This window comes from Nilaparvata lugens, chromosome X (assembly GCF_014356525.2).
Source record: "Nilaparvata lugens isolate BPH chromosome X, ASM1435652v1, whole genome shotgun sequence".
NCBI classification, from domain to species: Eukaryota; Metazoa; Arthropoda; class Insecta; order Hemiptera; family Delphacidae; genus Nilaparvata; species Nilaparvata lugens.
The window spans coordinates 73,592,546-73,619,641 of NC_052518.1; the positions used below are offsets into that span (position 1 = coordinate 73,592,546).

General features: G+C 33.1%; 1 protein-coding gene across 2 annotated transcripts in view; it reads right to left on the bottom strand.

Moving 5' to 3' along the window:
- Positions 1-494: 494 nt before the first annotated feature.
- LOC111049063 (cysteine-rich with EGF-like domain protein 2) overlaps positions 495-27,096 on the bottom strand; it is a 58,103-nt gene continuing 31,501 nt past the window's right edge. Inside the window, exons 5-9 of one of the 2 annotated variants that reach the window (XM_039441603.1) lie at positions 20,643-20,817; positions 19,477-19,620; positions 15,968-16,063; positions 14,972-15,099; positions 495-5,541 (exon numbers count right to left, since the gene is read on the bottom strand). In XM_039441603.1, coding sequence (XP_039297537.1) covers positions 5,464-5,541; positions 14,972-15,099; positions 15,968-16,063; positions 19,477-19,620; positions 20,643-20,817 — 621 coding nt within the window. In that variant the 3' untranslated portion in view covers positions 495-5,463. Of the gene's footprint in view, positions 5,542-10,867; positions 15,100-15,967; positions 16,064-19,476; positions 19,621-20,642; positions 20,818-27,096 lie in introns of those variants that run through there. The other variant, XM_039441602.1, reaches the window with a different exon arrangement.

The following is a 27,096-nucleotide window of genomic DNA, read 5'->3' on the forward strand; positions in this document are numbered from 1 at the left end:
GGTACATATCAATATAATATTTATAAATATTTTGCAATATCAATATGTTCGACTATTATTTAAATTGAAATTAATTATATTTTTATTGTTCAGGATGATGCCCTTGGCTTTTGCTCACGTACTGAGTAATGACACGAGTTGAACTACAGTTGTAGGTGGGTCCTCATCCACCAGGGAATAATTTCCAGCTGCCAGTTAGTGGAGCTAGTCTCGCTCTGACAATTAGATGGAATCTAGGCCAATCACTCTCCAGAGAGACTAATCTACCTTGTATTACATATCATTTGTAATTTCTATGATTTATCAATCTTCTTTCGATCAGTGAATTTTAACAAAATTGAATACTCAGTTAAATGCTTTAGGCGTTTAGATTAACCAAGTCACGTTTCAAAACTCAATCGCGATTTATTTTAGAATGAAGTTGAATGGTGTTCTCGCTAATTGTTCAAAAGAGGGAAATACCAATGATCAGAGGGCCGAAAAGTTAGACAAGGAATGATAAAACTTGGAGTTTTATTTCTCATCATACACATTCACATAATATACGGTAAACATGATAATTCAACAACTTAGCCTAATACTCTGTTACTAATACATGAGTAAAACAGAGTATAAATTATTCACCTAGTCAAATATACGGTACCAGAATAAAACAGCAAAAGGTTTGGTGATAAAACTCCAACACTATAATAGTCCTTTAATTTGAAACAATACTCCCTCGATCATCATTTTCACTTGAAAATCTGTTTTATATCGAGAATCGTTTTTTTCTCTCGCTCATATCACAGAAGCAAAGATCTCAATAACCAACAAATTAAAAATCCATCAAACTTGTGCTATAACGATCATAAAAACCATTACATAGGTAATGTCATAAAACTATACTTCTAATCAGCAAAAATCTGAATCCACAAATAATAAGGAAAAAAATAATTCTCTAAGTATAATCAGATCATCTTGGATTTCCACAATTTGAGAATATACAAAAAGGCCAATTCATGATATGAATAAATCGCAATCTTATCAGAGATAAGATCAATTTATTGTTGCTTGAACTCATCAGCATCAATTGAGTGACAATTCCTATAGTAGAATACAAACTATTATAAACGAACACATTCTTATTCAGTAATGTATAAGCAGAGTAAGTTTCAAGACTTATGGCAGACTTACGGCAAAACTTGTGTACAGAGTAAGCGTTTTGAGTGCTGAAAGTCAAACGTTTCAAGTGCTACTATTGAAGAAACGCGTTTAAATCACAATAAATTGTGATCTAAGTCAGTATGTAGAAAGGTGTGACATGCATTCAAAGCAAAATTACCTCTTAGTTGTTGAAAAGAAAATTGAAGCATTGAATTATGACAGACAATTTTTAATTAGTGTCTTTTTACGAAGCTTTTTTTATCTGTTCTGACAAATTTTCAACTTGCGACAACAATTTAATGCTACCCATTCCAAATCAGGCCTTATAAAGTAACTATCAAATACATTCTTTATATTTATATTGATTTGAAAACAGAAAAATTGAAAAAGCTGTCCCTGAATCTTGTAATCCTAGAGTTTTTGTCACACTGTAAAAAATACGAGCAATATAAGCTGAGTTTTTGGCACACTGTAAAAAAAAATTACAAGCAATATAAGCTAACTAATAATGAATACTATTAGAAGTTTAAGTAACAAAATTAGTTGAAAGTCGGTTTCAAGGTTTTTTTGCTGGGTGCCAATATGAGTTTTTTGCTTGTGCGTGGGTAATGGAACCCACCACATTAGCTTCATAAAGTGTTATACAAGATAAATTTTTCATGAATTTAATATTGTATGTACCATAGCTTAATAAGGAAGAAGGTAACATAAATATGAACATCATTCTATAATATTATGAAGGAAGGTGGTATTGTACGGGATATGAAATACACGATTGACGCATCATCACTCTTATGAACTAATGAACTGATTAACTTGCAATTTTACATAAAAATTCTGAATCTACCGAGGATGGATATAGGCGTATTTTCATTGTTATTGAAAAATGATTTTGATTTAATAATTGAAACAAATTTATCCAATTAGTGATTTGAAATTTACACAACAATAAAAGCCCGACCAAATAGAGCTTTCTCCAAGTCACTCAGTAATTGGTAGCACGCGATTTTTTTGTTTCCTGGACATAAAGAGATTGTATTTTGCAACACAAAATTTTCACCAGTGTGAAGCACGTGCTAACTGCTAGTCTAATAAAAAGTGATCTAAAAATTGAGATGTCAGACCTAAAAATTTAGTTTGATGTGAATAACATATGTACATTGAAACTAGAATAAAGTATAACCATAGAGTAACTAGATTGACATAGTGACTAGTAAGTAACATGGATGAACTAGTATAGTTATTCTACGTTAAAACGCTTAAAGATCATCCTGTGAGATTTGGATTTTTTGGCACTTGAAACACTTGAAAATTCAACATTTTTATTAATTACATATGAAATTTGGCTTGATACACTTTTTAAGAAGATATTTAGAATTATTGATTCGAATACTTACAGAATACAATCACAATATAATACCTTATTTTATTGCTTTCGTAGAACAATTGACAAATTAATTTCTAATGCAAATTTCTACCAATTTGTACGAAGGGTTATAGAGGGAAAAGTTAGAAAGCCATTTTTAGACACCGCAGTTCTGTTTAGGGTAGTAAGGAGGTAAACATATCAAGAGCCCCTGTGCTAAGGGGGTGGGGGTGGTTCAAAGGTAAATTTTTTTGGTTTTTCGCATGTATCTCGAAAACCAAATATAACATTGAAGCTTACATAATTTCCTACAATATATTCATTCATCTAACAGCGATTTCTATATTCTCTATAGTTTTAAAAATAACCGGTCTTGAAAGTGTGACATAATTGAGAAAACACGTTTGATGGTTTGATTACAATTTTTTCTACAATAACTTTTTAAAAATTGATTGAAAAAATTCATGCTGATTATGAGCTTATAGTAAAGTGTCAATATAGCGATTCCACACCTTCAATAGAAGGGTTAGAGATGCAACTTTTGCCATATTTATCTCCTAACTAGTCCCAATTGAGCTGCAAAGTCAAAAATTGTGTTCCAGACATTCCCTTCAATTTTCTCTGATATGGTCTATTGTTGAAAAACTGAAGATTCTACAGTCTTCATTGCTTAAAATTGTGAAATTATACATAAAATTGAAGAAATTTTAATGTGCTCATAATCAACATGGAATTTTCAATTCTTTTTTAAAGTAATAACAGCAAAACATTGAAAAAAAACTTGTTTTTCCAAAGATGTCACCTTTCAAAAGCGGTTATATAGAACACTAGAAAATATATAGAAAAAGTTGTAGGATGAGTATTGTAGGAAATTATGTAAGCTTCAATTTTGCATAGGATAGTCATGTCCGTAAAACACATGGTTTTCGAGATAAATGCGAGAAACCAGAAAATGGTACCTTCGAACCACCCACACCCCCTTAGCAAAGATACTTTTGACATGTTTACCTCCTTACTACCATAAACAGAACTGCGGGGTTGAAAACTGTCTTCTAAACCCCTGTGGGAAATTATTTTCTATCTGTACCCTTTTCTGAGCATTTATTGCCCGAACTAAGTACAAAGTTTACAAAATAAGTTGTGAAGTTATTAAATTTGTTGGAACCAGCCCAATCAGTGACATTCATTACAAAAATGTGTCCAAATAGACTATTTGGGGCACATTTATACCTAAGTAACCTGATTGTGTTGCAGTGAATGAGACAATATATACAACTTGCAGATTGCGCATACTCTTTACAAGACGCGCAAAACCTAAGGCTGCGGTCACACTTACGTTTCTCTCCTTTAAAAAGTAAGCATGAAGGACCGAATCAGACTGGAAATCAGTTCTAAAGAATGAATTGATATTGATAATAACCAAGTGCTGTCATTTTTTTTATCAAGGTTAACCATCAATAAAATTAGAATTACTCTGATATTAATTTATTTCAAAGGTTTGCATTGATGGTTACTCCGAATCACTCAAATCCTACAATCAGCTTAACATAAATTCGTCATTTTGTGTGAATAAATTTGAAATGAGAAAACTATTGCAACATGGAGAGATCGAAATGACGGAATGTACTTACAGTGAGCATCTATTTGAATAACATCATTTATCACTTCTATTTGAAAACATATGAATCTTCCGTACGCTTCCGTGAGTATTTGCACGATCAACCTCTGTACGAAAATGCATGCAGTGTGAGCGCAGCCTCATTGTATTGGAGCATAAGAGAGATGGGTTAAAACGATGAAAACAGCTTAATATTTTTTCTAACATGATAATTTGACAGTAGGTTTCATTGAGAATCCTATTTGCAATAAAAAAACTACTCTATCGCGTCAAAATTTTGGTCCACCATCTTGGTAATTTTTTAGATTTTGAATATAACTTCATTTTTTTAAATGGGAAAGTGGTTAGATGATACAGGATTTCAAGAAAAAATGAAAGGCGAAGACCGCACATCAATATCTCAAACCGTTTTAAAGTTACTGATAAAACATTCAAATAAGAAATGAATGATTACATGAAAAATCAAATTCCACTTTTGAAGTCTGATTTGTTAGATTTTCAATGTAGTGTACTGTAATGTATGCAGTCAATTTATTATAATTATGTGTCTATTTCAAATAGCTGTTGAGAGAACGCAACATGCGCTCTATAAAAGATATTACATTGTTTATAACTCAAAAGTTAATTATATACATACATCTAGAGCGAATTCAAAACTTTGCACCCCCAAAAAGAGAATAATCTTGACATTATTTGACAAAAGAGTTTAAATGGTTCTTTTTTTGCTGAAGATGATTCTCATAAGCTGTAGGTTTGTAAGTGGAGAATAGGATGGAAGTTAATGGTCCTATAGTTTTAGGTGGTTTCAACCAGTGAAGTATAAAGTGTTTGTATCAATCAAGTATAATAAAAAGTACATTCACCGATATTGAACGTTCAGGAGAAGCATGACATCAAGAAATATTTCAATTGCAATAAGGGTTATATAGAAAATATTCTAAGGCATTGATTTTTATTGAAAATATAAAATCAATTTTAACCATTCGAAAGAACTATATGATATTTATAATATAATTTCATTGCAGCTTGGATTTTTGTCATTAATGACAAAAAAACACAACAGTTATATAAAAATGCAATTAAAGGGACCAGCCCTTAATGCAGTAGAGTTATTAATTAATCTTAGAACTTCATAATGTAAGTGTATTGGGACAATAAATTCTAGACTATCATAGGAACTTCAACACTAGTATACTGATTAAAATGTTGATATTGATCTACTAATATTGAGAGGATACTGAATAGTAGATACTTTATCAACAACAGATTTAACAATAACATTATTATCAATTAGGCTATGCAGGTAGTAGAGATATAGAGAATTGTTTCAATGCCTTTAATGACTTCCAAATACTTTTGTGCTATACATTATACCACGTATCGCAATCCTCTGATGATAATAATAATTGAAGGCCTGAAAAAAGTTATAATAGACATTGATACGGTTTACTAAATTCTACAACAAATAAGCATTTATGTATGAACTAATTTGACATCTTCAAGGCACAAACCTAGAAAACCCAGTTTTTCACAAGTTATAAAAATGAATTTTCACGGTAATCAAGACAGTTTATTTATCCAACGTGAATTCTCTGATCTTCTACACTGATTTCACTGTTCCAATGTTCAATGACACTTGTTACAAATGTACTGATAATGCTATTAAATGAAACGTAAGCTAAGGGAGCTAACGGTGAATAGGTGGTTGATAATACAAGTTTTAAATACCCCAAATTGAACAGAACTGACCACATAATATTGTTTATGATCCCGATTGAAAAAGAGTTGTCATATATTGGCTGTCATAACAAGGTATATCACGTCCTTCAAAAGTTTTCACCACCTAGATTTATTTTCAAATAACCGACCCCACTTTTTCTTATAAACAAAATTTGGAGTAGAAGTAACCAAATATTTATTATAAAACCGCTTTGAAAAATGGTACCTGTTTAATGATTTTACATGGAAATTACTAAATCAAGTTGATCAAAATTTTAAGTAGATTTAGTCTCCATAATGTATAAGTAAAACATAATTTCTATTACCGAACAACTGAGGAAGGATCTGAGATGTGCCAACTACAGAGACCTCAAAAGAATGGCGGATGACAGAGAGGCATGGAGAGTTGTTGCCAACCAGCCCAACGGCTGTTAACCAAGGAATAGAGAGAGAGAGAGAGAGAGAGAGAGAGAGAGAGAGAGAGAGAGAGAGAGAGAGAGAGAGAGAGAGAGAGAGAGAGAGAGAGAGAATTTCTATGTAAGTTACAGTACTTATCTGAACGACTGGATTCCTGTCTAGGTTGCAGAACTGTATTTCATTGCTTATTGGCATCCATCGACCTCCAATGAAAGGTGCAATTTTTATGTGGTTTTAGCGCTCATCAATATACAGCAGTTTATGGGTTATTTGTATGGGCAGTTTATACCGCTTTGTATGTGGAAGATTACAGTCTGCCTCGAGAATTGAATAAAATATATCCATCAGGAGTTCTAACTTAGCACTGCGCTACAAAAATTCAGTCCTTACACTTGTGGCTCGGACCTTGAAACATAAATCTATTGTCCTGATTTTTGCCTACAAGTATCATAAAAAATGTCCAAGCCAGAAGTGTGAGGAGGTAATGACTGAATTTCTGTAGCGGAGTGTTATGTTGGAACTCCTGATAGATATATTTTCATTAACTTTCATGGAGCCTGTAATCTTACCATGCTATTTTCTTATACGTTATATCATCACGCATATACTGCTGTGTATTGATGAGCGCTAAAATGTTCTAGATTTTTATAAAATGATAGTCCAATTTAAATCAGTCTTCATACTTTCGTCTCAAACCGCGTATAAATCGGATGACTGTATTGCAACAAAAATATTTCCTCAATTTCAATAGTATATCTCTTAACTTGATTCAATTTAATCTCTGTTTGTTGATCAACTAGTTTCAATCGAATAGTTTTCTACAAACAGACCAACTGTTCTTGACAACAAATTTCAAAACGATACAACGGAGAATTCCACATGCGCCTTTCATAGGAATCCAATGGATGCCGATATGAAATTAAATACAGTTGGGCAGCCTAGACAGGAAACTAGTCGTTCAAATAAGTACTGTAACTTACATTGAAATTATGGAGACTAAGGCTCAACTCACACTTACGCGACTCAGGTCGAGCAGAGATTCGACTCTAGTCGAGAGCATATGTTTTCAAATGGTGACGTCGCGGAGACTAGAATCGACTGATCTGAGTGTCACCATTTGGAAACACATGCTCTCGACTAGAGTCGAGTCTCTTCTCGACCTGAGTCGTATAAGTGTGAGTTTAGCCTTAATCTACATGAAATTATAGTAAGGTTTTATAGTTGAATTGGAATAAAATGTATGTGGTGTTGAAAGGCTATGAGGTCTCTGAAAAATATAATTAAACTCGAATGTTATGCCTTCTTCTCGTATATACTTCGTTATAAATATTGCACACTGTTATTTTTACCTGACTCAGTTTTATCTTATTGGTAAATTAGATTATGACGATGGACCTTATGAGACCGGAGTATTCTGATAAAAAAATATGAAATATTTCTATTGATATGAAATAATAGTATTGAATGAATATTGAAGTCGCATTCATTCTTTCTTTCACAATGAAACACATACACACTCCATTTTCTTAATTTTCTTGAGAATTTCTAAACAATTCAAGCACAATAATTTCATTTCATACTTCGTTATAAATATTGCATACTATTATTTTTACCTGACTCAGTTTCATCTTATTGGTAAATTAGAAATTATTTATTTATTTACAAAAAAAAAAAATACATACATACAGGTATGGGAACAACAGGCATCATAGCCCAAAACTGTTCCCGATTCAACATCACAAAGTTCTTCATAATTATCAAGAAAAAAAAGTTAATGAAAAATTGAAAATGATAAAAAATAAGAAATAAACCAATAGGAAATATAAAGAATATGAATAAAAATAAGTACTAATTTAACAAATAAGACAGAATATGAGAGTAAAATAAAACAGAATTTCGTTCCACTCCAAAGAAACACAGTTAAGAGAAGAGAAAAAATCATAATATGTTATACTACAGTGCGTTCGGAAAGTCGCTGTGCAGTGGACTTGTGACTAGGGAAAAATGAAAATATGTATAAAGAAATGACTAAGCATTTCAAAAAAAAATTTATTCAATACCTTAATAACTTTTTAAACCACACCTTAATACATGATTACATTGTTTATAAAAGGTGTTCGAAATGACCTCCGTTGACATCAATACAGCATTGCACTCGTTTCATTTTGTTTGCAAACACCTTACGCAGCTGAAGAACAGTGATTTCGCTAATGTATGCCGTTATTGCGGCTAAGTTCGTCAATCGTGTGTGGTCTGTTGCGATACACTGTTTGTTTTGCCGCACCCCATAAAAAGAAATCGGGGGGAGTCAGATCAGGAGATCTTGCAGGCCACAAATTCTTTGAAATTATTCGTTCACCAAACACGTTGCGCAGGAAAGCCATTGAGATGTTAGATGTATGTGCTGTTGCCCCGTCTTGTTGGAACCAACAATTACTCATTTCCACTTGTGTTAATTGATGCGTAAAGTTCCTTAAAATATCTGAACAATAACGTTCACTATGTGTTCGGCAACAGCACAGCGCTACCAACCTAACCGTGAAACTATTCCCGTCATGTCACTTGGTGCACAGGGACTTTCCGAACGCACAGTATATAATTATGTTGTAACAATTATTAAAAACTACCATCAAGAGACTGGCCAAAAAAATCATGCGTCACCGACCACATAGGTACCAACCCTACTTCGACACGCGCGCACAATCGAATCAACCAACCCACCAAATATATCCAGACCGACACAGCTCACATTGAATAGGCGCTGCATCCTTTTAATTGGTTCATAATAACTGTAGTCCGTTCTGCAGAAGGCAATTGTGAATGTATTGCAAGATCCAGCTGTCAATCGCGGAACATGGAAATTAATCAATGATAAAAGGGAAGGGCTGTCCACTAGCTTACATAGAAAAGTAATGCCATGCATCCCTTCTAGAAGCCAGCGAATGTAATTGAAATTGTTCTCTGAGACCTGTCCAAATCAAATGGACATACAATTTTATATTTTATCCAGTATAGGTATCTCAGGAATCTGTTCTGCACTTTTTCAATGTCATGAGCCGTGCCGGTCCGGTACGGTGACCAAATCACTGAACCATACTCCAATCAACTGCGTACCAAAGCACTGTACACTCTAATAACAGGAACACTATCTCTGAACTCTCTACACTGCCTACACACAAATCCCAGAATCTTGAAAGCTTTATTCACGACATGATCAATATGAACATCTAATCTAAAAATTTCCCTTTCTAAAATTGTATTTGAAATTCAAAATATTCGGTTCTGAAGGCTTGGGAAAAGACAGGGATGGAATCTCAATCATTATAAGCAGTGATGGGTGATGGCGATCTTCGGGAACCACAGGCGCCTCCCTTGTAACTGTAGTTTTGCTAAGTTTGTCACATACAACCAAATCCAAAGTACACTGATTTCAATTCAAAATATCATTGCGCGACTCCAAACCCAAGAAGGCCAGAGTATCATTGAGCTGTCTAGCTATGCATGAGCCATTGAAAAGATAATAATTCAATCCAGTAATCTCGGGAATATTAAAGTCGCCAGCAATAATAACATCTGTATCCAATAAGTTGACACTGGCCTCGAGGCAATCAAAATATTGGCGATAGACAGGCAAACGAGCTTCAGGCGGAAAATAGACTGTATTTATGAAATATCTTTTGTTATTAGAAAAATATACAAATACACCTACTGTTTCTAAATATACATTCAAATCAAGAGCGCATGATTCTGCTCGATACTTCTTATTAACTGCTATCAGCACACCCCCTCCATCCAACTTATTGGCACTCACACAGTCCCTATCCACCCTAAATACTCGATACCTGCCATCCAACACCTCGCAGTCGGCAACATAATCATTCAACCAAGTCTCAGTACAAATTATGACATAATTTTCAGCAGAAATGGCATTATAAGAATCAATCAGTTTACTTCTAAGTCCTCTCACATTCTGATAATAGATGGATAAATTAATTATTGTATGTTTTTGAAAAAAGAATAAAAATGAAAGTAATAGAATAACTTGAGATATTTCAAATCTCTTTTTTTATAAATCAATAGAAAAATATTTAAAGAGATAAAAATATTTTAAAGTGATATTAATATATATATATATATATATATATATATATATATATATATATATATATATATATATATATATATATAATAAAGATGATATTTAAGTGATCAAAATGAAAAAAATATAAATAATACTTTTCACTTCAAGCCGTGCCTCTTGAAACCTATATAAAAAAAGCTTACAATCTCCCATTACAACTTTGAAATAGAATTCATAAAATAGAAAGAAAAAAGTCAATAGATAATAGGTAATTAGTGGGTGAATTTGTATTATAAGGTGAATCGTGTGCAGAAACTAATATTGAAACTAAATATCACCCGAAGTAACTTCTAAGTTAAACAATAGACCAGAATATAGTGAAGCAGCGAAAATATAGTGTATCAGAGAAGGTAGCTGAGAGTGTTGAAAATAATGGATGCGTTCAAATGTGTCTGAACATAGTAGAGCGGTAAAGGTGGGTGTAGTATACCAGATGTCATGCAAAACACATGATATAAATTAGTTATAATATTATATAGTTTGTTGATTTGGAATTACTCTCTCTCTCCTACATGTTATGATGAAGATTACACACGTTAAATACTCAATCTTGATATTTATTTTATTATAATATTCTACAATAGGATAGAAGGTGGGGGAAAGAGGAGACATTTACATTTAGATACATGTATTATTTCAACACTCTAAGCTACCTTCTACATTCACCGCTCCACTAGGTTTGACCTTAAGGAAGAGATAATGTTACTTTTTCATATTACATTCAATATGCAATTTTACTTGATGTGTCAAGTAAATCGTATGCAAAAACTAATGTTGAAAACTAGATATTATCTGCTATAAACTGTATACAATTAACATTATTTTGAAAAAGATAACATTATTTCTACACATCATTAACAAAAAATTATAATTGAAGGAAATTACCTAACAGCTAAAATTTGTGAAAATGGATTCAAACACTATCATTAATAAGAATCTAAAAATGTAATGAATTTGACCATATTCCTGCGGAATTTAGCTATTTCATTTTCATATTTAATTCCTGAGGAAGACTCAAGCATCAACAATAATCTATTGCTTTTTCAGTAGCATTGATACAAAGTAGATAACTGTAATAAGTAGCCTACTGCTGAGTAACAATTCACTATTAGCAAGTAAAATCCAATCTTACCACTAATAAATTACTAATTTTCTAATGACAACTTGTAGACAACACAGTTAGCTGGACTAACGATTTAATAATAATAAGCGTTAATGGTGTAAATTTCCATCAGTTTTTATGGTGTTATCACTCATCTTTAGATAATTCGAGAAAACTATAGACGAATCAACAATTTTTCTCTTGATTCGAATACCTATAATATTAATAACAACTAATTAGCTATCGACAAATATTTAGAATGTATCGCCAAGGTGATTCATTTGAAAGTCATTTTTTTAAATGAGGTTTGAAAGACAGACCAGACCACTTGTAACAGTTTTTTTTTTTTTTTTGCTAATAATCACGTATTATCTACAAAGCTGCAGTTACGTGTTGTAACCAACACATCTCCAGCTGCATTGGTAAAGCAGAATACTAACCAATAAATGAACTGATATTTACAAATAATAGACGTTTTTCAGTGGATAGTTCCACAATATCAATAATTATTCAACAGATTACTCATTTGTCAACGGTAAACTACATTCAATACATATATATTTCTACATCATGACTGGATCATTCTAATCATTTCGCTATTATGGATTGTATAGATTTCAAAATAGTCATAGATTAAACATTATTGATTGATAACAGTTGAAGAGACTTCCACAAATAAACTATATTTATGCTTTCCAATAATTTTAAAAAGTACTTCAGCGTACCACTCCATTAAACCTGCATTAAATCTCCATTAAATCTCATTGAACATCTAAAGCTACAATTGTCTATTATAAATATCACACTTTTCAGTTATTTTATTGCTTTCAATGAAGTTGGAAACACTGTTACAAATTTCCTTCCAGTGTTTCCTTAGATAAAATCCTTAGCTAAGAGCATGCTGGTTTAGGTGGATGTACAGTCCAAGGTGGAGCGGAAAAATCTTTATTCTTATTTAATATAGAAAACAAAATAAAATTATAATTTGCGTTTCTGTAGGTGTGAATTATTTGAATAACTTGATTAGTTTATGTTGCTAGAAGTTCTGTGGCCATAACTTTGTAATTTTAAATCAAATTTGGAATCTACAATAGGAAATTAATTCCGCCAATAATAAACATATCTTTCAATAAAAATGATAACTTTTGAACTATAATTTCAAAAATAGAATATAGAATAATCACACAAAATATAAATAAAAAAATTGAGATAAGTTAATTTCAGTAAATCTATTATAGAATTGAATTTCATCAGATAGATAATCTAAGGTTTTGAAAGGAATAGGGTCAGTATTTTTTAAAAAATTACCTGATGCGTTCGTTCTGGGTTAATAACTGAAAATCAATTGAATTTGGAAGAAAGTAGGTTGGAGGAATCGGAAAATGAAGGAACGAGGAAAATCAGCTGTCGTAATTATTGGTGTCATACCTGTTTGTTAAAGTTTTACCATTACCAATGTGAATAAAGACAATAGTATAAAAAACCAGTTCGTAAGTATTATATTGACTAATATAATAAAGATTCTTTTCTGCATCAAGTTGATTTGATTGATTTCTTCATCAAGTATGATTTTGAAAGAGTTTTATAATATTCATAGCGTTTGGGCTATTTTCGCTTTTCAATAAAATTACGAACGGAATTTGTTGATAACTGAAAGTTCATTATCAGTTTTGAAAGGTATCTATAACTTTTGACTGAGTTCTTAATCTACAATCACAGTTTGTATATACTGACCCTATACAGAGAAATTATCGGCCATGCTGTACAGATACGCTCTCACACGCACATGTTTGTTTACAATGTCTTTCACTTTTGTGAATAAAGTATAGATTATAGCACGAAATAGCTATAGGTGGCTGCAGCTCCAACCAATGTACTCAACTTCTTTTTCCAAGCACGAAAAAGATATTGCGTGAAAAGTGTACATCTTGTTCATTATAATGAACAATAATGATATAGATTTAATTAGCTTTTGAAAGAAAAATCTCAAATGAATCACCTCTCACTTGAACATCATAGAAGTGTCTTATCTAATAAGCAATTGGATATTGGACAAGCTAAATATCCATTAATAACTACGCATATGAATGAAATATATAACTATAAAAGTGGAATATTATCAAAAGTTGAATAACAAGTTATACAAACAAGGGGAAGTATTGTATCAATATAGTTCAGGTTTTCTCAAGTACACAAGTGAATACGGATGCGAACATGCCGTACCAAAATTAAAAAAATAAAAACCGAAATTGAAATTGATAAATTAATCCGACTTTTTCGAATCTCGCGGATACTATTCTAAGTATATCGGGAGATCAACTAATAGTAAAATATTCGTAAGTGAAAAACAATTAAATTCTTAAAATCTTCCAAACATCGTCTAAACACTAACTCTGCATTATTCTGAGAAGTAAACAGTATGGTTTACTATTTTAAAATATTTACAGTTTTATACCTAAAAGAGAATGAACTTGAATCCACCTCTAGATTATTTACTATGTACTTTTGACTGGAATCATAAAAAACTTGCTGATCAATTAGAATCAACTACGAGGCATGTAATCTTACTTCAACTATTCGTACTTACTTCAACTATCCCTATCAGAACAATAAACACTAATCTCAATTGGTCTCAAAATGACACTTTTCTATTTGTGTGTCCTCATCAAACTTCAAATTTACATACATAATTAGAATTCCACACAATGTGAATGAGTTTTGGTCTGACTCAACAATTAATTATACCTAACAACTAATGATAAAAATTTGTAATATAAGCGTTGGATATCAGTAGTTCATTATATATTTTTATATTGCTATGCGTTTTAAACATATGAACTAAGTTAGAATTTAAATCATTCCAGGCACTAGATACTTCACACTATTGCAATATGTAACATAATTACAGGCTATTCCAAACTCTGTCCCAATATTAAATAGTTTAAACAGTGTGGCACCTTAGATCTCTGAACTATATCAGAAACTTGTGATTATCTCTGAATTTGGTAGATATCGAAGTTACCACTTCTCTTCATTATAATGATCCTTGAAGTGTATCAGAAGTGATAATAACTGGATTTAGTAGACATCTAAATTATCATTTTCTTAATAAAACTTATTTTGACTAGTCAAGGTTTAGAATATAATTTTAAATACATTTTTCTACTATGCAAAGTTGATTAATTATATTATATGAAGTACACTCTATTTAAATCTTTTCATTTTATTCAATATTTACTGCACAATCAAATAATTTTTTTTATAAAAATCCAACTCAAGCAGACTTTTCTGAACCATTAGAACTTCAAAATCATGTAATAATCTTCGGTGTAGAACTAAGCATTGGCTCAATCATTGTAGTAAGGGACAAATACTACCGTATTACAACGTTGTAATAAATGAAAGCAATTTATGGACAGTACCTGTGTCCAACATATATTCTGAAACTGTTATATAGATACCAACCAGAATTCCAATGAAACTAGCTATGATGGGGTTCTTTTGAAAAATGATGAATGTAGCTATGCACAGCCCTAGATATGTTATGTAACGTGTCGTTTGACCGGCTCCCTCGTTATCCCAGCTTGGCCCATCTACAAATAAAAATCACTAATGATAGTAATCAACAAACTTCGAAAATTTACAAAAAAATCAGGAACTTAGAAAATGTTTTGCAAAATACAACTTATATCCGAATATTCGGATTATGCCAGCAGGAAATTCCTACATTTTCACTTTCATCTATTTCCTCTTCCAGAGAAATATTTGCAAAACACCTTGGACCATTTGCATAAATATGTCAATAGGAATGAATGATTTAAGCACAAAAAATAATGATAAAGCACGTAGGACACACAACTAATAGATAAGTCTATCAATGAATAACAAGTTTACTATCCAGTGCAAAATATTATTACCAAACAATATAATTATTGGAACAATTATAATGTTTTTCCACTAATCTTTGAATGTTAACTAGAACATACTATCACGACATCAACTTGAACATTCATCTTTCAGCCTCAAATCTCTTTGAGATTTAAGTTTGAAAACGTAATTTTATCAGGATTGTATTTGGAAGTGATTCAGAATGAATACTGCAATATTAACGAAAAATTTCATTTTTCCGAAGCTCTAAACATCTATTTCCAATGACATTTCAATCATTGACATTTGTTCCGTCCTAAATGTAATACAATGTGAGAAACATGTCGAAAAATATAATCATGAAACGTTTTCCAATTACAAAGATGTATAATTAATATTGGAGAATGAAAATAGCTACTCTAATGCTAAACACAGAATATTTGAGATGAAACTATCATTATTAGCAGCTTCCAACAATTTTTAGGATAATGTTGAATACTTTTTCTATATAGTTCAGAAACGTATGAGCTAGTATAGATTGTTTGTGCCAAGCAAAAGTTGATAGGAAATAATGTGTTTTCTTAATGAACTCACCAACACAGAGATTGTCTTTGAGAATAAATCCTTGTGCACATCTGGTGCACATGTCAGGGCCGTCACCATTGCAGCCGTCACATGCGGGGTCACAAGCTAAAACCATAAATTTTCAATTTAAACCATAAGATTTATACCATTGTACATTTTTAGTTTATTTTTAATGAAATAAACGTAAATACTTATGAAATAGATTGAGCACTTGTTATATATCGATAATGTAAAATCGATATTTTAATATTAATATTATTTGTATATCGATATGTTAGAAGGGCATACTTTGTTGTGAACATTCCGGGGGTAAGCATGGCGTTTTTCTCTAATCTTAGTTGTAATTTTATTTTATGATTGTACTTATTCATCATAAACGGAGTATTTCAAATCGTATTTATTTGTGCTCCACTATACTACATATATGGCGACGAGGATAAAAATAAGAAACTGGTGATAAGACGATGAACCACAGTGATATTTTTGATTACAGGTATGGTGCCTGTTTTGTCGTTTGAACAATTCGTTTTCCTTGGAATTGCGAGTTGAACGAATTTCAATCATGGTTTCCACGGCGGAATCCAGCCAGGTAAAATTTTTCTCAAATATTGGAACAATGGCCGATTTTGATGTTTCAGTGATTGGAAAATGTACACAGAAAGACTGGAAATGTTCTTTTTAGGAAATGTAATTGACGACAGCCGAAAATGGCAGTTTTACTAACAGTTATTGGTGATGCAGCTTATGGAAAAATACGTAACTTGTGTGATTCAAATCTCCATTTTCTGAAACATACGCTGAACAGTGTGCAATTTTTTGAAACAATTTTCACTATTTGTTTCTGTATATCGGAAAAGGTTGAAATTTTATAATTTGAAGCAGCCTTCTTTTTGTACAAAGCAATAGGCGATGAACTGCTATTTTGGTGAGGGGTTGAACAACATTTTGAAGGACAAGTTTATTTCTGAACTGTTACCTGGACTTAGCTTCGACAGAATTTGCGAAAAAAACTATTAGAAAACGCTACAAGAAATTCTCGACACCGCGGGAAATTGTCTCAATCTCTTCGTTACAACAAGCCAAATAAGAAAAATTGATGATGTAAACAACGAAAATATTCGACATCATTAAAAAATTCAAGATGGCGGTTATTATTGACAGAAATTTTTATATCGCTTGCTATTCAGTTATTGTGAGAGCTATCGGATTGATTTTACCACCAAAGTGTTTAGAACTATTCAATCTATAATATTTGTTAGAATTTTTTCATTTAGACTACTTTTTTCATTATCAATTTAAATTCAAAAACTTGAGACATAATTTTTTCGGGGACAATATTTCACTTTCCACCCTGCATATGTTTTTGCAGTAGACATACACAGTATTATTGGCACAGTGTTGTAGAATATTTCCAAAGCTTCAAAATGACATCTGATTGAAAGCTGCAAGTTCATATTTTACGGCATCGGAAAGAGTGAAAAGTACTGTTTGCAGTGAAAAACACGCTTCTTTTTCCACCATATGCCAAACCTAACAATTAGAAAACCGTGTAACTCATGACTCCTTTAAGGTACAGACGTAGAAATGCTATCAATCTCTTCGTGATGATGTGTAGAAAGAGAATATCTATGATGGCAATCTCAAAAATATTTGTCATCTTGAAAAAACAAGATGGGGCAAAAATATGTCATTTTCATGAAATCGTATGTTATTCTATTAATGTTTGGGTTATCGGACCAATTCAGCCATCTGGGGGCTCCAAAATAATCATACTACAATATTTGAAAGATTCATCTCATTCCAACAGCTTATACTATGGTAAATATAACTTCAAACTCTAAAAGTCTGATTTTTTGGGGACAAAATTTTACTTTTTCACCCTGTGAATGTCGTTACAGTAAACAAACACTGATATTGTTGGCACAGTGTTGTAGAAAATCCCTAAAGCTTTAAAATTACATCTGGTTGAAGATTGCACGTCCATGTTTTATGGTGGGGGCGTCATCGGAAAAAGAGAGAAAAGTGCTGTTTGCAGCAGAAAACACGCTTTTTCACCATAATATACCAAACCTGAACAATTAGAAACCCGTGTAATTATGTTGGTACTGAAATTATTCCTGTTGGGAAGTTAAAGAGCTTGATTGAATTCAAAGATGTTGAAAAAGAGACTGATTTTATTGTAGTCAGAGAGGATGAGACTTTTATTTGGCAGAGACTTGATCCGTTTATTTAAAGTAAATGTTTTTGAAATTTTTAATATTAATGTGTAATGAGAAAAATATGAATTACTTGATGAATTTGATGATTTGTGCAAGAATGAGTTAGGCCATTACAAGCTGAGACAAGTAAATTCAACTTTGAAGGAAGATGTAGACCTAGACAAATAACTATTTCATTCAAAGAGAAAGTTGAAAAGTAACTTGACCGATTAGAGGGTTGTTATTCCATGGTTAATAACTCTAAATGGGGAACGCCATTAGTTCCTGTTCTAAAACCAAATTTTGTTCTACGTTTCGTGCAGATTATAAAGTGACTTTTAATAGGTATCTTGACGATGCCCAGGTTAGAGAAGATTTTTCAAGCGTTAAAAAGTGGTGAGAAGTTTTTAAACTTGACTTTTCTAATACTTATTTGGAATTAGGACAAGAAACGAAACAATCACATAAAGATTTGTTTGTAACTAATAGCATACCTTTTGGGGTTAACAGATGGAAATGAATTAGAAATTGCATTTGTTTAAATACTAATTAATGAATAAGTATTATTAAACGAGAATTAGATTTTCTCTATCAAAAATCTGATAGTTCGTTTCAGAAAACGACAATCGGATTTTCGATTAATAATAATTATTATTATTTTGGAGTTAAATCAGCTTGTGCAATTTTTCAAAAATAATTGGAAAAAGTCTAGAATGTGTAAGGCCCCTTTTTTCCCAAGAGGGAACCATCAATGGAATATTATACCTTGAAATTTTGCAGCAATTTTCAATGCCACAGATTGATGAGGATGACCGAGAACGAAATGTTTTCTTTATGCAAGATGGCGCACCAACACACTATCTGACTGAGGTCCGGGAGTTTCTGAATGACCGCCGTCCAGCTGTGATGCGCCAATTGCATGTTCCCCCCCCCCTTTACCCAGACCTGACACCTCTCCACTTTTTTCTTCTGGGGTTTCATAAAAACTATGGTGTATGTACCTCCTTAGCCAAACACTCTAGCTGCATTTGGAGCAAGAATTTACGCTGCTGCTGAGCAAGTTACACCTGAAATGCTAGTGAGTCTAGGAATAAATCAACAACCGATGGGATGTCTGCAGAATAGCCAACGGAAGCCACATAGAACATCTTTAGTTTTAAGTAAAAAACCTTGGAGTTTTATCCTTTAAAATAACACCAGAACCAGCTCTGTACCTTGCCTAATAAAATTTATATGAATTTTCAAAATTGAAAAGTCCTTTTCGAAAAACTTTGTATAGATAGATGGGATTTGAAAAAGGAAAACTATGTTTCAACTTACCTAGACATGTATAGGAGCCTTCTTTATTGATGCAGAACTGCTGATTAGAACAAGGACCACTGCCAGAATCCGATATACATTCGTCAATGTCAAGACAACCACCTTCTGAACTCATCATCCAGCCACTCTTGCATTTCAAACAACCTAATAAAATGAAATAGCAACTGTCATAATAAGTATTCATAGACTTATATAATTCATAGACAAAATATATTTTACCATAATTTAATATGTTATGATATAGTCCTTCTAATCATATTTTTTTATCATGGATACGTTTGCCAGTCGATGTTAGACGATGAAGTCACATTACTGAGAATCAACTATTGCAGCCCTACCGTATGTATCATTATTATTATTAAATAATAATATATTATTTAGCTTATTATCCAGCTCATACTAGACTTAAAATACTGAGTTGTCTGGAATGAATTGAAATTGAAATAGATTGAAATTGAAATAGATTGAAATTGAAATAGATTGAAATTGAAATATTCATAATACGATTAGAAATTACTTGAGTTATTTTTGGTCATTTTGAAATAAAACTTTCTCAAAAATTGATATTTCGAGGATTATTATTCAATCAACAATACCATTAAAAATATACCCTCAAAATTTCATGAATTTATCTACTACCGAAATTGAAATAATCTGCCCCAAAAGTCTAAACTTTAAGCTCAAACCTCAAAAATTAATAATCGGAAAAAGAATTTCCTAAGAAAATGTATTTATTTTGATAACTTGATACTAAACAAATCGAAAAACTTTTAAAAATATCACCAGTTCAAAGTTTCTTTTAGACGCTCGCACAGTCCGCCCGAACAGTCCACTGATTTTTGAGCTCTGGATGGATAGTAATGTATCCAAGTATCATGCTAGGTGGATACAGCAATTGGTGAGAAAATTCAGATTATTTGCACAATATTGTAACACAAAAACTACGCAAATGGCTGTAATTCCAGTGAATAACTGTTCAAATATGACCAACGTGATACATTAGCTCTTGTTTACAAGAATTGTCATCTCCATGGTTAGATCGGTCACTTTTCGGAATGCCCCCGTATTCAACAAATAGTTTTCTATGAGAATTCTCATTCTGAATGAAGCTCGGTCCCCTGATATTGTTGATTGAAACGAATAAGATGTTAATTTTGTTGTGTTACCTTTCGGTCCAGCTTGTGTACACTCTCCATCGCAAGATGTGTGACACTTGGAGCACAAGAGTTTTAATTCATCTTGATATGATACATAATAGCCTATTGCACATTTATCACATAGTGTACCATCGTAACCATTATCGCACTTGCATTCACCGTTTCCCTTTCGTGTACCATTCCCCTAGAAAGAAATTCATATTAATAGCTACACAAATTTAAATTACAAACATAGCTTGATTGAAGCATTATGATATGATTACAATGTTACAGTATAAAAATTATATTATATTCCTATAACATTTAATTACAAAAAATTAGGATGCATCCAACAAGACAGAGAAAAAGAGCAGCTCTAAGCCTATGCCCGGTTTTAAGAGAGGTGTCTCCTCCTATTATCAAATAACATGTTTTTTTTTAATTCATTGTATTTTTGTTTCAAGAATGAGGATTGATTGTTTTTGCACGTGAAAATTTGTTTTGCGAATGATGAAAACTACCTAATTTTTTTTTTATTGTCAATACTGTACCTATCTAGTCTGGAGACTAATGAGCTATTTTTTTCTACCCTAACATACTACTTGAAAATGTTAACAGCGAATATCTCATTAGATATTCTTACTGATATTGATTGTTTAATTAATATGTACACTTATGACTGTACTATAGAAGCTAGATTCACTCAATCACTGCTCTGCTCTTTCACTGGACACTAGTTGAACAAGCACTACACTAGCTCATACGGTTTCCTCCTTTTGAGCCTCGGCACCAACCCTCCATTGTCTAGCAGCTGGATCGCCTCAACGTTGTCGTGTTGGTGCAGTCGCCCCTCGTGCCTATCCGCATGCCTCTGGATCTCGGTGGACACCAGGTCAACGTGCAGGGCTCTATGAAGATCGCTGTTCCTGACATACCAAGGAGCATCCACAATGTTCCTCAGCACCTTGTTCTGGAACCGTTGTATGACATTGATGTTGCTGTCTTTGTACACCCCCAAAGTTGTATACCATATGTCCATACTGGCTTTAGTATCTGTTTCTACAGAAGTACTTTGTTTTGGATTTGTAGGTTGGAGTTTTTACCGATCAGCCAATACAGCTTCTTATATTTGATTCCAAGTTCCTCTCTCTTCTTCTTGACATGGGCCTTCCAGCGAAGCTTTGTGTCCAAGGTCATACCTAGATACTTGGCATCATTGGCATATGGTACAACTTGGTTGTTAATTGTTATTGGTATGGGCAGGTCCTTCTTATTGGTGAAGTTGATATGAATCGACTTTGCTTCATTTAGTTTCATCCTCCACTTTCTAGTCCAATCTTGAATTTTGTTGATGGATATCTGTAGTTTTTCTGTTGCAATATGAATATTACTGTCTACTGATAATATGGCTGTATCGTCTGCAAATGTTGCTGTAGTATTCTCATCAAGGCTGGGAATATCGCTGGTATAGAGTAAGTAGAGAAATGGTCCTCGAACACTTCCTTGAGGAACTCCTGCTTTTATTTCTTTCAAATCAGAATATGAATTTTCATGCCTGACTCTAAAGTATCTGTCAGTCAGATAGGATTTTAATATATCTTTAAATTGTTTTGGTAGCACTTTTTTCAGTTTGAAAAGAAAACCTTCATGCCACACTTTATCAAAAGCTTGCCCTATATCAAGGAAAGCTGCTGAACAAACTTTTTTCTCTTCTAGGCTCTTCTCTATTACATTCACAATCCTATGCACTTGGTCTATTGTTGAGTGTTTCACTCTGAAGCCAAATTGGTGATTTGGAATTATGTGCTGTCTCTCAATTATTGGTTTTAGCCTACTCAAGTAAAATCCTTTCAAACAACTTGGCAAGCACAGGTAGCAATGATATTGGCCTTTATGATGATACTTCATGTGGCTCTTTACCTGGCTTGAGTAGCATTATAACCTCTGCTACTTTCCATATTCCTGGTACAAATTTGAGTCTGAAAGAGGCATTCAAAATGTGTGTCAATTTTACTATTGCTTTTCTTGGTAGGTGCTTGAGGACTAAGCCAGTTATCATTTCGAATCCAGGGGTCTTTTTGTTATTCAGATTTCTTATTTCTCTTTTCACCTCTTCACCTTTTCTCTCTCTTCTACTGTGACACACATTATTTCTTGATTTGGCTGTAAGATGTTCTCCTCTGCTTCTGAAGTGTCTTCTTCAGTTGTGTTGTTTGGTTGAAAAACGTTCACAAGATGATCTGCAAAGGTCTGTGCCTTTTCATCACTACTCCTTGCCCATTGTCTGTTCTGCTTCTTGAGAGGAGGAGATTGATGAATGGGGTTTTTTATTTTTTTAGCTGCCTTCCAGAGTGAGTAGCCTGTACTGCGTTCTGCTGTTAAGTTTATCAAGTAATTATTGATTGATTCATTCTTGATACATTGAATCTCTCTCCTTAGTTCTTGAGTTAGATTGTTTTAAACTCTTTTGTCTTGAGGGGAACGTGATTGCTGCCATCTCCTTCTTGCTCTTCGTTTTTCCACAATCATTTCTCTGATTTCCGCAGGGTAATTATTTCCAGTGGTTCTTCTCCTGAATTGTGGAGTATTACACCATGCTGCCTGTTGGATATCAGTAACAAACTTCTCCAACTCCCGATCAATCTGTTCTTCGTTTCTTAATGGCGAGTTCAACTCTATTCTTTCATCCAGAATCTTTTGGAAACAATCCCAATCCGTGTGGCTGTTGACTAGCGCAGGACAAGCATTTTCCTTCTGTAGAATTGAATCACTCAGAGTCAAAATGATGGGTGAGTGGTCCGAATTTAGATCGAAACTATCCTCTAAATGCAAATAATTTACCGATATATTCTTTGTCAGGAAAAAATCTATAAGATCTGGGATTTTCCTCGTATCGGTGGGCCAGTAGGTTGAATTACCAGTTGAAAGAGCTTCGCACCTCATCTCTCTCATTGCTTCATAGAGCTGTTTTCCCTTGTGTGTTGTTAAGCGCGATCCCCAATGCACGTGCTTTGCATTGAAATCTCCACCAAGAATGAATTTGTCTCCTAACATATAAATATTCATCTTTTCTGATGGAATATCTGGGAGGACAGTAAATAGCTGCAACAACAAAATGATAATTGACTGCTTTCACTGCTACATCTGTCAATTGTATTCTATCACTTTCGAGTTTCACTTGTTCACGATGTTGTAGATTGTCTCTGATGATGATGGCACTCCCACCCCTTGCGACATTGCTGGGATGTATGATAGCATGATAGATCCTACAGCCTTTGAACTTTATAAACGACTGCTTTGTAAAATGAGATTCAGATAAAAGACATATATCTATTTTTTTTCTATGTTTAGAACTGCTTCCAACTCCTGTTGCCGTTGTAACAATCCATTTGCGTTCCATTCCATTATTTTTAGTGAATGAATCATTTGAATTGCAGTAGTTTACTTTGTTCTAACTTCTGAAATTTAGACTGCAGTGAGGTGATTATTTGTTCTTGTCTATCCAGTTTTGCCAAGATGAGCCGCAAAATATTATTGTTATCTCCTACTTCACTTTTTGGCTCTCCCAATTTTGGTCTATTTTCTTTTGAGACAAGTTAATTTCTTAACCGCGCTTTCATTGTTTGGATTGTGGGTTTGTGTATTTTCTGTGATTTTTGGTGGAATATTCTTCACTGTGTTCTTCCGTAAATCTGGAATATTTTTTGTTTTATTGGAGTTTCTAATCTTTTGCAATTCGATTGCGACAGTGCAGCCTCGATAGCTGGCTGGATGTGCTTCCCCGCAATGAATACATTTTGGTAAAGCATCACTGGGTTTTGTACAGTCTTTTGTTTGATGTTTACCTGCACACTTTACACACCTAGGTCCCTTGTTACAGTATTTTTGTGTGTGACCGTATGCTTGGCATCGTTTGCATTGCGGTATCAGGTTGGCCTTCTTCAGTGCTTCCAATTCCACTTTGCAACCAAGTAAATTTTTTAGTTCAAAAACTTTTTTTATATTTATAATGATCTTACTTCGCACATATTACTTAAAATGAATAATTGACGAAAGATTTTCATTTACTTTAGAAAATCGATTTTAATCTCAATTATAATATAAATCTCAATAAATCTTAAACTGTACAAATATGAACATTCAATGATTCTCTCATCAGCTCTGCTGTTAGTTTGATAAACAACATTAGTAAATTATTAACAAGTCATATGGTTCATATGATTAGAAAGAAGAAGCGTGAATGTAGAGCAACCAGCTTCTTACATCTCCCCCCCTTGAACGAGAAACTTCCTCGAAGGTGTCAATTTGCTTGAGTGACAGATGATTGGTTCACTCCCATTGATTCCGCAGGCCACTTCATACATTGAGTTTGATATTCTTCTTATAATGGGGAACGGTCCACTTCTAACTTCATCTAATTTATTTCTATTCAACTTGTTCCCTTTTTCTATATACACTAGTTCTTTTTCCTTGAAACCATATATTCTTCTGTTCTTATCACATCTCAGTTTGTTCCGTTTGTGGTTTAAATTGGAATTTTTTATTGCTTCTTCTCTGTCTATTTGTAAGTTTCGTTTTTTCCTCAGTTGTGATGGTATTATTTCCAAATCCTCTCCCAATAGCAGATATCTTGGTGTAAATTTAGTAGTGCTATGGATTGTCTTGTTGTATTCTGATGTGCAACTTTCCGCTATTTTCGACCACGTCTGCGTTCTTCCTTCTGGACTATTCACTTTGCATCTAATACGATTCACCAATGTCTGGTTTAGCCGCTCATTAAGACCATTTGATTGTGGGCAATCTACCGATGTGAACACCATTGTAACACCTTTTTCGAGTAGGTAATCTCTAAACTTTTTTGATTTGATAGACGCATATTGATCAGCTAATAGGATCTTGACAGAATGGTTTTGTAAGATAGGATCTAGCAAACGAATGTATTCTTTAGTAGTTTGACCGCTAGAGCTTGAAGTGAATGCATATCTAGAGAAGTGATCGACCAATATGTGTAGGTATCGTTTTGTTGAGTTGTTTCCACCAAACCCTCCAACAGTATCTATCGACATGATCTCATACGGTTCACTAGCTGGACCCAATTGTGAAAGTAATCCTATTGAGCGACCTCTTCTTGTTTTATTCTTCTTACATATATGACACGAATCACAATAGCGCTTGACCATTTCATCCATGTTGGAAAAGTAGTAATGTGGACGTATGTGTAATAGTGTGTGGTGAGTTCCGATATGTCCTAGTTGAAAATGAATTTTCTCAATCAATTCTTTACCCTTTTCTTGAGAAAGGAAGATTCTTTTGTTTCCTTTCATACATTTGTAGAATATTTCCTCTTTATATTCAACATTCCTATTATTCATTATTGCTTCTTTGTTTTTTCTTGATCGTCTTTTATTTCTTGTATAGATATCAAATTCACAACTGTTAAAATGTCTTCATTTCCTTCAAAGTGCTCTAAAACTGGATTTCTTGATAAAGTATCTGCTTCAACATTTCCTTTTCCTGGGCTATATATCAATGTGAAATCATATTGCGATAGGTAGTATACAAGATCTCCCAATTCTTCATCGGTTCGTGCTTTCACTCTGAGATTCTCCAATGGTTTGTGGTCTGTGATCACTGTAAACTTCCGTCCTATCAACCAATATTGCCAATACACAATTGTCTCTTTTATAGCCATACATTCCAGATAAATAGCTTTTTTCTTCTTTTGAGCAGGGCTCAGTTTTTTTGAAAAATATGCTACTGGATGAAGCTCATTATTTTCTTTTGGTTGTTTCAGTACAGCTCCAAATCCCTCTCCACTGGCATCGGTGAAAATGAATACTGGTTTTTCATAATCATAAATTTGTAATACGGGACTAGAACATAAGTATTTCTTCACGTTTTGGAAAGCTTTATCACATGTCTCTGACCAGATGTCAGGTATGTCCTTCCTCAGTAGATTGTGCTGTAAAGGTTCTAGAACTTTCACTGCCGCATTCTCTATGTATTTATAATAGACATTTATTTTGCCCTTAGACTGGCGTACATTCTTCTTGGTTTTCGGTTGTTTGTCTCTTTTCAGTATCAAGATAATTCAGATTGCTTTCCATATTTACAGAGAAGACAGATGACTCATAATTCAATCTTTCAACATCTGTTTTGTCATCAACCTTCTGTAAAATTTCTAAATTTTCATTCTGTATCAATTTGAACTTTTTTATTGCATCCAATCCAAGAAGTAAGTCATAAGAGAAATTATTGTTCTTCACAACATATACATCTATTATTTCTTCGATTTTATTGATTTTCATTGGAATTTTGGCCCGGCGATTTGTAAAATTCACACCACTAATAGTTCGAAAAAGGTTATGGTCGTTCATAAGTTTTGTCTTCAGCTCATAAACAATTTTCTGATTTATTAGAGTGATATTTGAGCCACTGTCATAAACCCCTTTTACAATCTTCTTTTTATCAACTAGTACATTAA